This window comes from Daphnia pulicaria, chromosome 6 (assembly GCF_021234035.1).
Source record: "Daphnia pulicaria isolate SC F1-1A chromosome 6, SC_F0-13Bv2, whole genome shotgun sequence".
NCBI classification, from domain to species: Eukaryota; Metazoa; Arthropoda; class Branchiopoda; order Diplostraca; family Daphniidae; genus Daphnia; species Daphnia pulicaria.
The window spans coordinates 23,253,607-23,269,762 of NC_060918.1; the positions used below are offsets into that span (position 1 = coordinate 23,253,607).

At 39.6% G+C, this 16,156-nt stretch overlaps 1 protein-coding gene and 4 long non-coding RNA genes across 8 annotated transcripts; 2 read left to right on the forward strand and 3 right to left on the reverse strand.

Moving 5' to 3' along the window:
• Positions 1-2,199: 2,199 nt before the first annotated feature.
• Positions 2,200-5,210, forward strand: LOC124342941. 2 transcript variants are annotated; one of them, XR_006919002.1, is made up of 6 exons: positions 2,200-2,845; positions 2,948-3,121; positions 3,209-3,345; positions 3,464-3,648; positions 3,715-4,024; positions 4,822-5,210. It is a non-coding gene; the product is annotated as an uncharacterized LOC124342941 (long non-coding RNA). The 2 variants fall into 2 exon arrangements; XR_006919003.1 differs by having other exon boundaries at positions 3,474-3,648.
• A 217-nt stretch (positions 5,211-5,427) lies between these two features.
• On the reverse strand, positions 5,428-7,942 carry LOC124342912. Of its 3 annotated transcripts, none has more exons than XR_006918952.1 (7): positions 7,817-7,942; positions 7,578-7,702; positions 7,154-7,483; positions 6,810-7,077; positions 6,613-6,742; positions 6,170-6,508; positions 5,428-6,093 (listed from the first exon to the last, which is right to left on the reverse strand). It is a non-coding gene; the product is annotated as an uncharacterized LOC124342912 (long non-coding RNA). The 3 variants fall into 3 exon arrangements; XR_006918953.1 differs by having other exon boundaries at positions 7,132-7,483; XR_006918951.1 differs by having other exon boundaries at positions 5,431-6,093; positions 6,810-7,087.
• A 123-nt stretch (positions 7,943-8,065) lies between these two features.
• LOC124343017 lies at positions 8,066-8,420 on the reverse strand. Its single transcript, XR_006919101.1, has 3 exons — positions 8,382-8,420; positions 8,159-8,299; positions 8,066-8,101 (listed from the first exon to the last, which is right to left on the reverse strand). It is a non-coding gene; the product is annotated as an uncharacterized LOC124343017 (long non-coding RNA).
• A 189-nt stretch (positions 8,421-8,609) lies between these two features.
• LOC124342954 lies at positions 8,610-9,396 on the reverse strand. Its single transcript, XR_006919022.1, has 2 exons — positions 9,257-9,396; positions 8,610-8,873 (listed from the first exon to the last, which is right to left on the reverse strand). It is a non-coding gene; the product is annotated as an uncharacterized LOC124342954 (long non-coding RNA).
• A 724-nt stretch (positions 9,397-10,120) lies between these two features.
• LOC124342721 (alpha-(1,3)-fucosyltransferase C-like) lies at positions 10,121-12,656 on the forward strand. The gene has a single exon (XM_046795848.1). The coding sequence runs from the start codon at positions 10,523-10,525 to the stop codon at positions 11,810-11,812; it is 1,290 nt and encodes a 429-aa protein (XP_046651804.1). The 5' UTR covers positions 10,121-10,522; the 3' UTR covers positions 11,813-12,656.
• The last annotated feature ends 3,500 nt before the right edge of the window (positions 12,657-16,156 follow it).

Sequence of the window (16,156 nt, forward strand, 5' to 3'; positions counted from 1 at the left end):
TTTTCCGTTTTCAGTAACGCGATAACACAAGAATTATTATCAATTTCTTTGTAATAGGGTAGTAGGTTTAGCCGTTAATGAGTTCTCTTATCCCCTTCCCACACCTCTTTGTTTTGGTTTTATGATTATCGATTGCATTGAGAGGCGTGAAACCAAATTGCCTCTCCTACTAACACAGCGATGTACCATGGATATGACTGCAGCGTACTCCCAAGGATAAGGGAGATACAAACAGCATATTCATGGAATGCTTCATGTTGATCCTTATTGCCCCTTCCCCGCACGTACCATTTTTATGTCCCTTGAATATAGCGGTTTGTGTATACACAGTATCCTTAAATAACATCCATCTTTGGATAGGATTTCTGTTAGAAAATAAAAGATAAAAGTCTCACCACAGATATGAACTACTGACCTTCAATTCCGTAGCCCATCCTTCTGACCACTTGACCACCGTTTCTTGCATTTTAGGGACAAAGGTTTGGGAGTAATGAAAATTGAGATATTTTTTAGCTTTTTCGTCCACTGTGTACCTAATATGGTTATACTGTGATGCACATTCTGTGTATGTACCAAATGGTATCACAACAAAATCATACCCCCGGGTATATTACTTTGACGTTCAATCAGTATATTAATGAATATACGCTGGTGGATCTACGATGAATATTCTTTATTTGATCCCATCCTAGATCCGAATAAATTTATACCAACGCTATACTACCGCCCCCCAATTGCGACCTGGATCTATATTCATCTCATATTTACCTACATCTTACATTAAGCATGGTTAGGGAAACGGACCCACAGAAAAGAAGAAACCCCAAATATGCACTTGTAATTTATCTACTACATCTACATAAACAATTGATATTGATCGAAAGCCAGCTCTTCTGTAACCGTCAACTTCTTCAAATTGTAGCACAATGGCGATGGGTTAACCTGAAATTAAATAAAATTACTAACTAAGAAGTAAGAATGCAGAAAAAAAAAGATAATGAGAAGATACCTGGTATAAGTACAACATCTCTCTGCATATTCCACTAATGGGTAAGGTCTGGTATGGGGTGCGGAATGAACACTTTTTCAAAAAAAAATGTTCAAAAATCGATTACCATATTTGATTTAAAAACAAATTGATAATCGATTTGAATATTGAAATCAAGTTGAAAATAGATTCAAAAATTGAAAATCTTTTGAAAACGATTTCAAAAAGTGAAAATGATTTTAATAAATGTCATTGGAAAACGACAATGATTTTGAAAACTTACATTGAATTTGAACAATGAAAATAATTAAAGAAAATGAAAATATTTTGATAAAACGAAAATGAATTTGAAAAAATAAATTGAAAATGGTAGAATGATTTTGAACAAGTGAAATGAATTTGAAAAATGAAAATGAATTTAAAAAATGTCATTGGAAAATGAAAATTATTTTGAAAACTTGTATTGAATTTGAACAATGAAAATAATTAAAGAACATGAAAATGATTTTGATAAAACGAAAATGAATTTGAAAAAATAAATTGAAAATTGAAAAATGATTTTGAACAATTTAAATGAATTTGAAAAATGAAAATGAATTAAAATGAATTTGAAAAATGAAAATGAATTTAAAAATCTATACATTAGATTAAAGTAGTTGAATGAAAAATTACGTGAAATTATTGGTTTTTTCAGCTGATAGCGACGGTGGCGCCGTCCCAACAATAGCGCCACACGAGAAAAACCACCATTAAACGCCGTTTACTTGAAACAACGTAATAGCAAGGAGTAAAGGAGTCGGCACTCTTGTACAGCCTTATGGGACTACAAGGGTGTCATGCTCGGTCCGCTTGGCCGAAAAACGCCCAAAATATTGTATGGAAAACACCCCCGTTCTCAAGGCTTTAGAGCTGAACGCCAGATCCCTCGCCATCTGGTGGGATAGCTAATGGCAATATGACGTTAGAGAACAATCGATTTCATAAATCCCGGTTAATGTGGCAACACAGATGCCAAACCTAAATTTGTGTAATCTTCATTAATATTGCCATTGGCTATCCCACCAGATGGCGAGGGATCTGGCGTTCAGCTCTAAAGCCTTGAGAACGGGGGTGTTTTCCATACAACTTTTTGGGCGTTTTTCGGCCAAGCGGACCGAGCATGGCACCCCTGTCTAGGTATGGAGTGCCGACTCCTTTACTCCTTGGTAATAGTTAGATGTTTTATTCTCGTCCAAAATGGACGGTTTTAAAGACATCCAAGAATTGCTGTCACAACCTATTATAAGGACCATCGCAGATGCAGCCCTGCAATTCCTTCAAGGAATTGCAAACCAAAACCGCAAACATTACTTCACTTTTATGTTTGAGTAAGGTGTCGATTCCATCGACATCAGAATCCGAATTCGTTGATGGTGAAAGTTGGCTTGGGTAAGAGGACGGATCGGCGACAGAGAATCCTTCAGTAGGAGGTTTCGGAAGAGATGAAAGTAAATCCCTACCACAACCGGAAGGATCGGCGACATCTTCTTCTTTGAAAATTTCACAGTTTAATTCCCCAAGGGAGGCCACTGGATTTCTGTTACCGGACATGGATCGCAAAGAATATCCAAGACGATAACCAGACGGCCCAGCAATAGGAGATATATCCGATGACGTTGTACACGAATTGCCAGCACAAGATCCACGGGTGACACTTTTAGTTAGACATCATCTAGTTTTTACAATTCAGAGGATTTTCCAGTATGCCGCTAGATGGTGTTTGTATTGTTTTTATGGCGAAATGTGTGAACGAGTTATGTCATCTTTTGTATTCGAATTTTCATGTTTTACTGCCCAAAACCAACCAATTATTTACATGTAAGCTTATTTTGATTTTTATAACTACATAGTAGCAAATTTTCTATTACTCACTGTGTACTTGACCAATTGACTAATTGTGTACTGTACTTGGAATTCTAGAAAATGTACCTGCCGTCTAGTCATCAGATTAAATTTGGACCCCATTTTAAGATCAAATTGCTCAACACTTCTGTAACTCACACCCCCAGCTTCATCTGCATCATCCTCTCACATTTCAGACAAAACTTCAAGCTGTTTTGCCCAAAAGTTGTGGGATAGGATGTATAGTTACAGGTAAGCATATAACCTTCCGATTTTAATACCTCATCATCCATCAATGCAATCAAATAATTTCAAAATTCACACCCATTTGATTAATAGGTTCATTCTGGCATGAACAATGTTTACACCTTTAAACCCTTTTGGTGGGGATGTTGTGTCATGAAATTCTTTTGCTGCCATTCCCTTCATCTCCCACTTCACAGTACAAGAAATGAGGAAGCCTACAATAGATTGAGGTAAAGGTGTGCTTCTATGTTCTTGCTTTATCTTGTTATTAACTTTGGATTCCACCTTGGTTGTGGGTATTTATGGGCCTCATTGCAATGTTAAAACCTTTTTCTGTTCTTTGCTTAGGAATCGTAAGGTTGTGTGATATGCTATTGCAATTTCATACATTTTTAAATGGTTTGAAATCCTGGAAGTATGCTGACTACTAGCTCCGTTCAACATTTGGTCTTGTAGCAGTCGCATTTTTAGCCATACTTCTCCGCCAGCCGTTTTTTAGTGGAGAGTCGGAGAGGTTGATCCAAAATCCTTTAGTATGACACAAAAATCTTATTTTTTTTTCAAGCTTCCTTTTAATTTCCAACTCAATTTTTTTACAGCACTATTCGTTACATCGCTGAGATCGCGATTCGGCCGCATATGTCGATGTTCAACCCAGTTTCTTTATTGGAATTGTGTGGTCCTGGCAAGGAGATCCTTGAGCCAACACTGGCTTTTGTCCATGACAGAAGAGGGACTTCCACCAACGTTCTGCTCCATCCTTATCTTCACGACGTACGCTCATCTGGCTTCTCTGCTTCTTATGCTGCCACTCAACTTGTCCTACTTCACCGATGACTTAGGCCACTTCAGTGGTCGCATCCGTCTGTCGAGACACACCTGTAGTAACTCACCACGGATGATGCCCAGGTACCCGACAATTGATTTATTTTCGTAGATTATCCAGTGATCTACTTGCGTTAAACTCTATGTCTGTAGTAATTCCAAAATCAGGCCATTCTTGCGCGCAAAGTATTTTTAGACGTTTCTTTTTTCTAACGCTAGATGGCTTTTCGATAATTTTCAGCCGTCAAAACAGTCAGTTTTAGTTACTTTGCACATCTCTTTAAACATTTATCGGCAGTTATTGTGTGGAAATTTTATAGTGGTAACTGACGATAACTATTCCGCCAACAAAGCTCACTTGAGAAAATTATCGATGTTTGCTTTTTTTTTCTACTTCCGGTTTTCTCATTTCAGTCAGTAGTTCAGTAAATATTCATTCTAGGCACAAAAGAACCACATATTCGTGATCATCATCAAATTTGTGGTAAAGTTCATGTAATCTTTTTTACGTACGCGTACTTCCGGTTTTGAAAATTTTCCTGAACTATAGTTCAGGAAAATTCTCGATTTTGGCCAAATTTTGGATTTCGTTTAAATCCCACCTATTCGACCCCAAATTTCATAGAGATCACGAATATGTGGTTTAATTTGACGACAGCTCAATGGTTGAGGCGCTGTGGTTACTTCCGGTATACTTCCGGAATTTTTTTTTAAGACCAGCAAGTGAGCTTTGTTCCGTTTACAGTTCTCAATATTGCAAGCTTGATTTTTAGTTTAAAAAATTGAATCTTTGAGCTTAAAAACCTGATTATTGTTTCTATCTGTGTTATGTAACTTTTATTTGCATGTCACTTAATAATAATTGTTTTCTCTTTATTCAGGTAATGCAGAGGAGACGTCGAGAAGATGTATTTTCTCATCTTTAAAAATCGATGGACAATCGCGGCCGGCACCGAGACTCGTCATCAACGTGGATCATCGTATTGTTGGTATTATTTCGTTTGTGTTAGTTAACCCGTTTGCTGCCACGCCTTTGTTCTCCCCTAGCTCCTTAGCACGGGCCGCGCTGTTCGGTCTCGTGGTTTACAAGCCGCGGGGTCAGAAAGTCGCCAAGCCCAAAATTTGCCGCAAGGCGCCTGTTATAAGGCAATGCACCATAGTTCCCCCTTGTCAGACCGGACTTGTCAACAATGGCAAGTCCCACTTGGTCATGGATCCTTCTGACGTGGGGCGTAGAGTAGTAGAGAGCAACCTACGGGTTGTACGGCGTGGCAGCCAATGGGTTAACTTAGTGTATGTATATGTGTATGTATGTATGTGACTGTAAAATGTGGTGGAATTGTGGGTGGAGGTGGGACAAAATAACACAATTCTGTTTTTAATTGTTTTGTTCATTGTTTCTAGATTAATACCAAGTTTTGTTTAGGAATTGTATCAATATATTTTTCTCAACTTCAAAGTCTTTCATTTATTCAGAGGTTAACCACTTGCTTATTACTTAAAAGATTTGAAAAATCAACTGTTACAAGTTTCTTTCTCTTTTTACCCTTGAAACGTCATCGTCAAATCATAAGAACATGCAAAGTAACGGCAGTAGTTAAACATAAAACAATTTGCAACTCGGCATATTACTGGCCTTGAAGAAATCCAACACCAAAAGACACCTGTCGCAATGTTGACAGGCTTGAAGTTACTAACAAAACTGTTACCCATATTAAAACTGTTTTTTTTTTTTTCATTAAAGATCAACAATTAATTGCCAGCGACCAATTACCATGAAAATAACCGATAAATGTAAATAACCTCGAGTAGAAATTTCGGCTCTAGTAATAAGGAGTTTCCTTGTAGAAAATTACGGAAACGTAGTTTGGGGTGTCATATTCGGCTGCGTAAGTCGTGTAGTAACTCGGGGCAGAGAAGTACTTTCAGAGCTTCGGTGTTATGTGGTAGTAACGAAAGTAGTGATGCAAAACTCGGGTGCCTTGTGCCTTGTGTTGTAGTATTCTGGAGCACCGTAGGTTGTAGTAAGTAAACTGACTGCCTTCTTGGTGTAGCACTCCGCTGCCTTCGTGGTGTTAGCTGGGGAAACGTAGGTTGTAGCGCAGTACTTGAGAATTTCGGTGGTGTAACAAGTTAAATCCTCGGTATAGTAGCTGGGAACAGAATAGTACATTGGAGCATTATTATAGTTAGCTGGAGCATCTTCGTAGTAGTACGAAGGCGTAGTACTTGAGGTCTTTGTATAGTAAGAAGGTGTTGACGTTGTTGTTTAGTAAGGAGGCGGCGTGGTGAAGGTAGTCATACTCGGGGAAGAATAATACTTCGGGCATTCAGTGTAGTAGCTCGGGGCAACATGAGATTTGGTGTAATACTCTGGAGCCTTGGTGGTGTAGCACTTGAGCCTCAGTGTAGTAAGCTGGAGCAGCGGAAGTTGATGCTAAATAGTAAGACGGCACGGCAGTGTTGTGCTTTGGTACCCGCCATACCCAGGAGACATCGGTACACCAGTGGTCGACCCAGCCATCAACGATACGTTACCCAACAGCAGCACGACGCACATAGTTATCACTAGACAATTGATAAATTCAAACATTAATTATCAATTATGGTACTGGTAGGTAAATATAGAAAAAGAGTAGAGTTGATTCACAATTCTATAGAAAAATGATTACCTTTATTTAACACTTGTAACGCGACGAAGAATGAAGTTGATGACAACTAGTGCACGGCAGTTCCTGTTGCTGTAGCGGAGATGCTCACTCGGCTGCTGAATTCTTTCACCTTTTCTCTCCTTTCATACGACTAGGCAATAAATAATTTGTATATGTAGTAGTTGGCATAATTGAACTTCACGTAACAGAATATTTACCCATGATATGTGGTGGTGTAGCACTCCGGTGCCTTGGGGGTGTAGTGTTGGGGATCCTCGGTGTAATAAGCTGGGGCAGCGTATGTTGCAGTGTAGTAATCCGATGCCTTAGTGGTGTAGTGATTAGTGGCCTCGATATAGCACTCAGGCGCTTTGGTGTAGTATCTCGGGGCAACATAAGTTGTGGTGTAATACTGATCCTTGGCACTGCAGTTGCTGTTGTCGTGTCAGAGATGACCACTCGACTGATTTCTTTCACCTTTTCTATCTTTTAACAACTATAGTAAATAATTTAGATATTTAACAATTGAAATATTTATACCTCCATGTAACAGAATATTTACCCATGTGTAGTTGTGCAGTACTCCGGTGTATTGGTAGTATAGTTCTTCGGAGCAACGGTGTAGTACTCAAACCTCTGGTACTGTAGCTCGGGAAAGAATAATACTTCGGGGTAGTAGCTCAGGGCAGCATAAGTTGGGGTATAATAATCTGGAACCTTGGTGGTGTAGTACTTGGGGGCCTTGGTGTAGCAACTGGTCGGGTCGTATGTTTTGTAGTAAGGTGGTGGCGTTGCGATTTGTTATCCGCCATACCCAGGAGACATTGGTACACCATGGCTGAACCAGCGGTCAGCTATACAACACTCAACAGCAGCACGACGCCAAAGTTTACTAGACAATAAATGTTTTAAAAATTAATATGAAATTATAACTAGCATTTTAACAAATGGAAAGTTAATTCACAACTCCATGTAAAAGTGTTTACCCATGATTTTAAACTAGCAATTCGACGAAGAATGCAGTTGGTGAAGAATGGCGCACAACAGCTCTTGCATATCGGAGATGCTCACTCGACTGATTTTTTTCGCCTTTTCTTGTCCTTAAAAACAACTAGACAATAAATAAAATAATTAAAAAATTACTAAGCAATAATAACTAGCATATTGACACAGAGAAAAAACATAAAAATTGGTACATAACGCCATGTAACAACAGAAAATTTACCCATGATTGAGAACAGATGATGGCAGATAGCTGAGAGCTGATGGCAAAAAGTGCACTGCAGTTGTTGCCGTGTCGGAGATGCTCACTCGCGTTTTATAAGACTTTTTCTCACCCCTCTTCTTAAGCCTTGCGGTTATTTTACCTTCTTGATAATGATGCAGAAGGTCCCGATCTCACCCAACCTCTACTCCAATGCATGACACGTTTAACGTAATGATCTCCATAACCTTCGATTGAAATGCAAACTGGCCTTTCCTTCTGCAGGTGACGTTGCTGGGGATGGGTCTACAAAAACCAATATCAAAATGAATACCAAATAGCATACACTTTCGGCTATTTTACCTGCTTGATAATGTTGAAACACGTGTCGTTCTCACCCAACCTCTAAACCACCACATGCCAGTTTTACGTAATGTTTCTCGTGACCTTCAAGCGTGAAGGACATCCTGTCTGGACAAACCGGCCGACCTGTCTGCAATTTGACTTGCATGCAAAAAGTACAAAGAAGATATGCAAAAAATGTAACGAATCTAAAACTCCTCACATATGTTGACTGCAAAGTTACCTCGAGTATGAGTGACCACCGGCGGGCGTTGGTTAGTGGTTATTTAGGGAAACGGGGCCACTGAAGAAGGGAGCCCAGATATGCACCTGTAATTTGTCTACACCTACATAATTTATTGACTAGTCTTGAATTTCAGCAACCTCTCCTCAGTGTTACCAATGGATCAAGTCTATGGAACGGCAGCAAACGATTCAACTGAAAAAAGAATAAAGACTTACTTACCTCAAGGTAGCAAGAGACGGCACATCGAAAAAATGCAACCGATAAAATAAGACCGACAGCCATCAGGCAGCATAGACTATTTTACCAAACTGTTCAACACTGCATATATTGCATGGGCACCAACGTAGACAAATGACACATTTAAGTGTGATGTTGAACTGCAAGTCTGCACAAGCTCCATTTCAGAGCATCTCTCAACTGGAAAGGGACTGCAAAACCACTGTACACCAAACAGCAACACTGCAAACAGCTCAAACTGACCATGAACTCCTACAAAGCAAAAGAACATTAATGAAACTATATGAAATGTGAAAAAGGGTACTGATTATAAAATTTACTTAATTTTAAAGTTAACAATTAATTTTAATTGGAAAAGAAACCAGAAAGGAATTCTGTACATCTACTTCCAATGTGTTATAAACTTGGTAATACTGATTGGGAATTCTTCTTCTAGTTTGATTGGAAGGAAATTGTTAACTCAGTGAAAGCTGACCAACAATGTAGCTATCTTTTGAAGAAACAATTATTTGGGAGGAAAAAATATTACCCTTAATTTTCTACATCACATAAGAGTTAAACTTGTCAGTTGAATACAAAATAAAAAATAAAAAAACACAAGACTTTCCAAGTTACAACCAATAATATCAAATTACCAATTCAAGAAGTTTTCCTGCAGTGACACTTGGGATAACACCAGCTTGATAAACTGCATGCAGCTCAACTCGACTCAAACACATCTTTCTCACCAGCTGGCTGCATTTATAGATACAGCATCCATGAAGCTGAGAAGCTCAGACTTTGTCATGTTCTCAATTTCTGCAACAGTTGAGCAAAGGGATCTCCATCTCCGACCAGAAAATCAACTAATAAAACCTATTGCAGGGAAATTGATCAACAAAATTACTTGACTAGCTCTGAAGTGTTTCGGCACATGAGACTTACAGCTAACAAATGGTCGACATTTCGACAAAATGCCGAAAATGGACAGCAGTTTCGACCCACGTCATCACATTTGGCCAAGTGTAATTATATGCCAGATTGCCTGTAAATTCAGACAGAGACGTCAAAGATTGATTATATTTAGGAAATCAAAACTAGCATTACCAATTACATTAAATGGCTGAAAATGTAGATCGATTCCGTAATGAATTGAATTAAGAATCAGCGTCTCGGAAACAAATGGCAAATATTTCTTCCTCACGAAGACACTCGCGCCACCTGCTGGATGGGGGACAATCCATTTTAGCCACCTACTGACAGTCAAAATATTCCCTGTATGTCACGATTACCACGTTTGACTGTACGGAACGGATGGATTGCTTTCCGAACTCGTTTCCGAAGCTTAACGCCTTAACATCACGACTCAAGTGAAATGAATAATCAGATACACATCACACACAAATAAATCTGATGAGACTGGGGGTATGGAGAGTCCAGATAACAGACAAAACACACGCAACATTATAAGATCAAGTTCTAAAATTGTATTTTTCAACGATACAGCATTAATTCACGTTTTTAAAATGCAGCATAATTCTTTATACCGGATAGCACTTCGCTTATGTATATTTTCGTTGGGTTACCCGCTACCTGTCTTATGAAAACAACCAATGAATATGTTACAGGACTTGGGCTAAGTGTATACAGCAACATGTAGCACAAGTGTTCCGGTAAATAAGCTCGTAAATTCTCTGCGATGAAATAAATGTCGCAACATAAGAACCTGAACAGCTGGGCCCAAAATGTGTTTCACTCTGTTCGGACACAATAGATAATAGAGCAGATTTTTTTAGTTGTCCTCGGTAAAGCAGCGCGGGCTCTCCTTCCATGTGCTTGAAAAGTGTTAATAATCTGTTGTGTAATCGAAAATTCTAAATAAAAAGTGAGTTTTCGAATAGCATTTAAAAAAAAGTAGAGAAATGTTCCTTAAAGATAACAATCGATGGTCAGAGAAAACTGAAACCGCTATGGAAATTAATCAAGTTGGCAGTCGTCTGTCGTCACTGAATTGTATTAGGATTTTGCTGTTATTTTTAGTCATCAACGCACTTTTCGGGATTGCGCTCTTTGGAAACCACGACACAAGTGTGAATGTACGGCAGTTTTACTCGTCCTTTGACAAATCGGTTTCCGATTTTTTATCGAGAGTAACATATCGTGGAAACAAAACTATTTTGATATGGAACAGTGCACATCGGATCGAAACGGCCGCATTTGGACTTGGTTACCAGCCCTTCATTCAACATGGATGCGAAGTTTCTGACTGCGTCGTTTTCGACAATGCAACGACACCAGAATTATTGCCGCTTGAAGATTACGATGCAATCATTATTCACATGCATGAGCTCTGGTTAACACAACTACCAGAATTTAAGAGACAAGCGCATCAGCGCTTAATTTTTTTAACACAGGAATCGCCTACCACCATGCCAATCGACATAACTATATTGGGTAATTACTTCAACTGGACGATGAGTTACAGACTTAATTCGGACATTAGATTACTCTACGGTAGAGTTTCACCGCGTCCGACAGCACCCACAACTGCAGACGAAACACGAAGAATGATTGAGGAAACGCATCTTTCATCAACCAAAAACTACGCTGCCAACAAGACCCAGCCAGTCGGTTGGATGGTGTCTCATTGTGATACAAACAGTTTGCGAGAGACTTACGTTCGTCAGCTTAGTAAATTCATCCCTGTCGATGTTTACGGCGGATGCGGCAATTTGAGTTGTTCCAGGAATCATGACCATTGGTTGTCTTATCCGGAATGTTACATCATGCTGGAGGAGAAATACAAATTTTATTTGTCGTTCGAAAATTCAATCTGCACCGATTACGCCACGGAAAAATTCTTTGAGATTCTCATGCACAATATCGTGCCGGTCGTCTACGGAGGGGCCAACTACAGCCAGATCGCACCACCCCATTCTTACATTGACGCACTGGATTTTACTCCGGAGAAACTGGCCGAGTACCTGAAACTTGTTGATTCCAACGACACGCTGTACAATGAGTATTTCTGGTGGAAGGATCACTATGAGGTAGAGGCTGGAGTGGATCAAATGGCTAGCCACGGTTTCTGCGACTTGTGCAAGAAACTTCACCAAGATCAAGGCGTTACCAAATACTACTACGAGTTAGTATCAGAGTGGGATCCGGAAACTAAGTGTAAGCAGATGAGTTCTTGGGAAAAAAATTCATGAGATATCCAATACAAATCTAAATACGTCAATACTGTGTTTTAGCGTTCCTGTCTTATTCTCACGAGTCATTTTGATACAATTAATTGGGTATTGAAAATTCGTTGGATGGTACCCTTAATTTTAAAAACAATGAAGAAATAGTGTTTAGAAAATAGTTGAGACCCTACGGGAATATGACACTTAATTTGTGAACAGTCTATCAATGCAAAATTAATGTCAACCAGCGCTATCGAAACAAGCACCATAGCGGTGATCCTCTAAAGGAAAAGAAAGACTTGAGAAATACCGTTACATATAAATAGTTCTGGGCTTAATCCTAGCGAAGGTCTGGCGGATAATTTTTTTGAAAGTTTATCGTGCACAAAAATACATAAAACACACAAGTGCAAACAGCCAATCACAATAAAGCACATACATATGGGCAACGAATGCGCTTCTACTGAAGGGAGCCCCCCATATTCGAACACAAACTGAAATGGATATGAAAATATAAAATCCATATAAAAAAAGAGTGTCTGGAAAGAAAATCTATAGGAACATTATAATGCAAGGTTATTGAATAGAATTCACATTCAAACCACGAACACCATTTAATGTTTTCTTTCGACTACAGTGCGACTATTGCCATTTTAGGCAATTTGACTTTCACTTTGACCAAAATTTAGTTTCTGTCTGAGTTGACGAGAATTTGTTTGACAACATTGTGTAAGCGCGCAGGTATTGCGAATATGTAGCAAAAGCCGCCTGACATGCGCGGAATGACGCGTCACAAAACGTCAGTCGGAGAAATTCCTGACGCCCTTTGAGATTGGATCGAACTAAGTGATCCGCACCTCAGAAAAAAGTAGATTTTCTTGCCGCTAGATGAGCACTCGAACGTGATCGGTCCCCGGGAGTGTAACAAAAATAAAATAAAAAATTCCCGACACAGATTGCGTGCAGCCAAAAACCTCGTCGAATAAATTTTATCTGCCAGTTTGTCTCGAATGCTAATTAAGCAGCAGCATTTGGCACAGGATAAGGCGCCAGATAAGCAAAAACTTCCCGTGAAGGTATAGGTACTATAAATTCGTGCAAATTTTTTGGTTTTTTTTTCTTCCAACGCCATGATTAAGTTAATGACCCTACAGGGACAATGACCAAAAATACTCGGCGTCTCCAATATGGCTATCGCATAATATAATACCAACATATATGTGTAGTATACCAGTTAGGTATTGTTACTGGAACGTTTTTTTGTTTATGTGCAGAAAAGGGTATCTAATTTATTCCAGCAACACTTTAACTACCGTGTCACAGAAGAAATGGCCATCATCCATAAAAAGTTACCGTTAAGGACTGGCAACCTACGCATGTTTATGTAAACAGCAAATGAATTCGAGTCTCAGTGAATTTTCTGACGAGTCGAAAAATTGAAAGTATTCCCCCATCTCATATGGACGCGTTTGATACGAAATGGAATGTGACATACATATATGTATTTACTTACTGCTTCGGCAGCAGCAGCAGAGAGTTCTGGCGTTGCTGAGTGACAATGTCGCAAGAGATATGAATTCCTCTTGGCGATAAGCAACAATTTAAAAACACATTTTGTGTGGGTGTAGTACGTATACTTTACGCTATATAGATAAACCATCGTTGTCATTCAGAGTTCTTCAACTAAAAATAAACCACCGTCAATTTATTGTCCAGCGCTCCAACAGATAAAGAACTCGGATCAAGTGCTGCTCACTCTCTGCCAGGCCTCCTATACATACAATTCTAGGGGCCTAAAAATTTTGATATACATTTTTATAACTATAGACTCTCTCTGTCACCGTCACTTTTCCAATGGTGGCCCCATAAAAGGACACATATTTTCCCCCTTTTTTCTCGTTGGGAATGAAAAAAAAAATGCGTGTATATTATAAAGTGGTCCAGCTGTGAAACTTGACACGCGACAGCCCATCATACGCTGATTCCCAGCAGGTATAAGCTAGCGCGACACACACAAAAGATATAAATCAACTGCTGGTTGTAGTTGGTGGTGTGTATATACAATAGTAACGTTACCTCTCTCGCTGTGCCACCGCCCAGGTTGTTTTTTTTTTCTTCTTCTTTTTCTAGACATAACTACCAAAAAGGTTTAATGCCACATCTTATTCCACTACAGTATATATACATATAAGAGCTGGCCACAGAGAGAGAGAGAGGGAATAACCGAGGAAAAAGTTTACACGATCCATCACAGTCAAATAGCCCAACAAGTATATACACACAGCAGAAAAGAAAAGAATCTCCTTAACTCGGCCTTTCCTTTTAACGATCACACATCAATAACACTATATGGAAATTAAACCTGACGATCAGGTTTTTTTTCCCCTCTCTTTCTTTCTCTCAGTCTAACCCACCACTGCCAGACAGAATGTCCTTAATGCACCGTTAAAAACATTTGATTATCCTATTACGTGTGTTTATTATTTTCCCCTCCACAACAAAGTGAAATTTTCGGTTGTCATGGCTTCCCATTTTTTCTATTATTTATAGGACTGGAAATCCTTTACGAATCCAACGTCACGATATTATTAATGAAAAGGACTGACTATTATGGGAGAGAGAGAGATAACATTGTTTATAGACATGGGACCGCGTCGTCGTTGTCGTCGTTGCTGTCGTCTCTCTCCCGCACTTTTCTTTCTTGTTTGTCCGATTCGGCAAAAGGATATTCTTCTTCATTCCCGTTGGCTGACTAATAATATGATGACGCCATCACGTTGGGAGAGATTGAGAGTGCGCGCGCGTCAGCTTGCGCGACCGCGATGACGGCATTCAAGTACAATATCAGATTGAAAAGAAGTGCCAGAAAGACCAAGAATATAATACAAAGAGATCCCAAACAACAGGAATGCTCTTCATCGCCCAGCGCATAAGCCAAAAAGAAATACAATACAGACGAGAGATAAGAAATGTTTCTCCCGTACACAATAGCTGAGACGGTCAAGTGGTCTGAGAGAGGCCAAAGTCTAAAGTTGTGACGCGATTTTTATTTTGCGCATCACCCAGCACCGATGATGAATGATAGTTATCCCTTTTCTTTTTTAAAAAAAAGTCCACTCGAGTTGGGTGAAAAACAAATCCCCCCCCCGCGAAAAATAAATTATTAATAGAAATCACGGTGGTAATGCAGCGCGCGCATCACCGGAAGGATGGAGTATCACATGTTCGGGCGATGGCCAGTCACAAAAGGGGCTGGGCTTGTAATATACAGCAGACGAAATCTTTTCTTTGCTTTCTGGTGTCTGTGTGGTGGTTGTTTAATCCTTTTGTGGTCATGTATACATTTCTTTTAATTCATTGAGCTGCTGCGCGTGATGGAAACTCTGAAACGAAATTCGAAACCGCGCGACGAGGGTCAGACTGTTTTTTGGGAAACTGTAAACATACACAGAGAGAAATTTCTCCTTGATTTGAACCTTTGGGTTATCCTCTTCTTGTTTCTCTGCCCACCCCCATTTCACGACACTATCGCGTGATTTATTACGAAACATCTTCACGGCGACCGTCTATAGATATAATAATCCTTCTTCCTTTAATACTAGATACTCTCCGCGAGCTCTTTTACCTTGAGGGAAACCGAAACCGTGTGGCAAGTCATTGGCGGATGACGACATGTTGAAATCTCTCAAGACTTTTGTATATAGACACACCGCGCGATGATTCACGCTCCTGGCTGGCCGGCCGGAGCAGATGCGTGAAATCAACACCCAAAAATGGACGGACACTGACGAGGTAGTAACTGTGTGGCTTTTTTGATGTCCGTGATCGATTATTATTAATCGCGATCGACTTTTAGCAATCATTTCACGAAGAGAACAAGCGCGACGATCAGTTTACGTAACACGCCAAACCGAAATTCGAGTTGGCCAGCGTCAACATCACGCAACAATACTACATTGGCGAAAAAACGAAGGAATGTACATATAAAGGAAAATACTAGAGTTTTCAACCGGTATACTGGTATATGTAACACGTATATGTCGTTCGAGGTTTAGATAGACTGGACGTGGGCGTGATTGGCGGAAATTCGAAACATTTCTTTGACGGAATGTTGTTCGCATGTTCGTGTACAACGTATATTTATAAATACTCGCGCGCGCGGGCACCCAGCGAAAGAAAATAAAGTACCATACGTCGCCCGGAATGCGGTTTGATAATCAACAAAATAGAAACGTTACATTCTTTCAATGTACAGCCAGCGAGCGAGCGAGCCTCTCTGGCTTCTTGGGTTGTTGAGAAACTTGACAGCTGATAAGGCCGGCACGCACGCATAGACTACGTCATGATTAAACTATTACGAAATGTCAA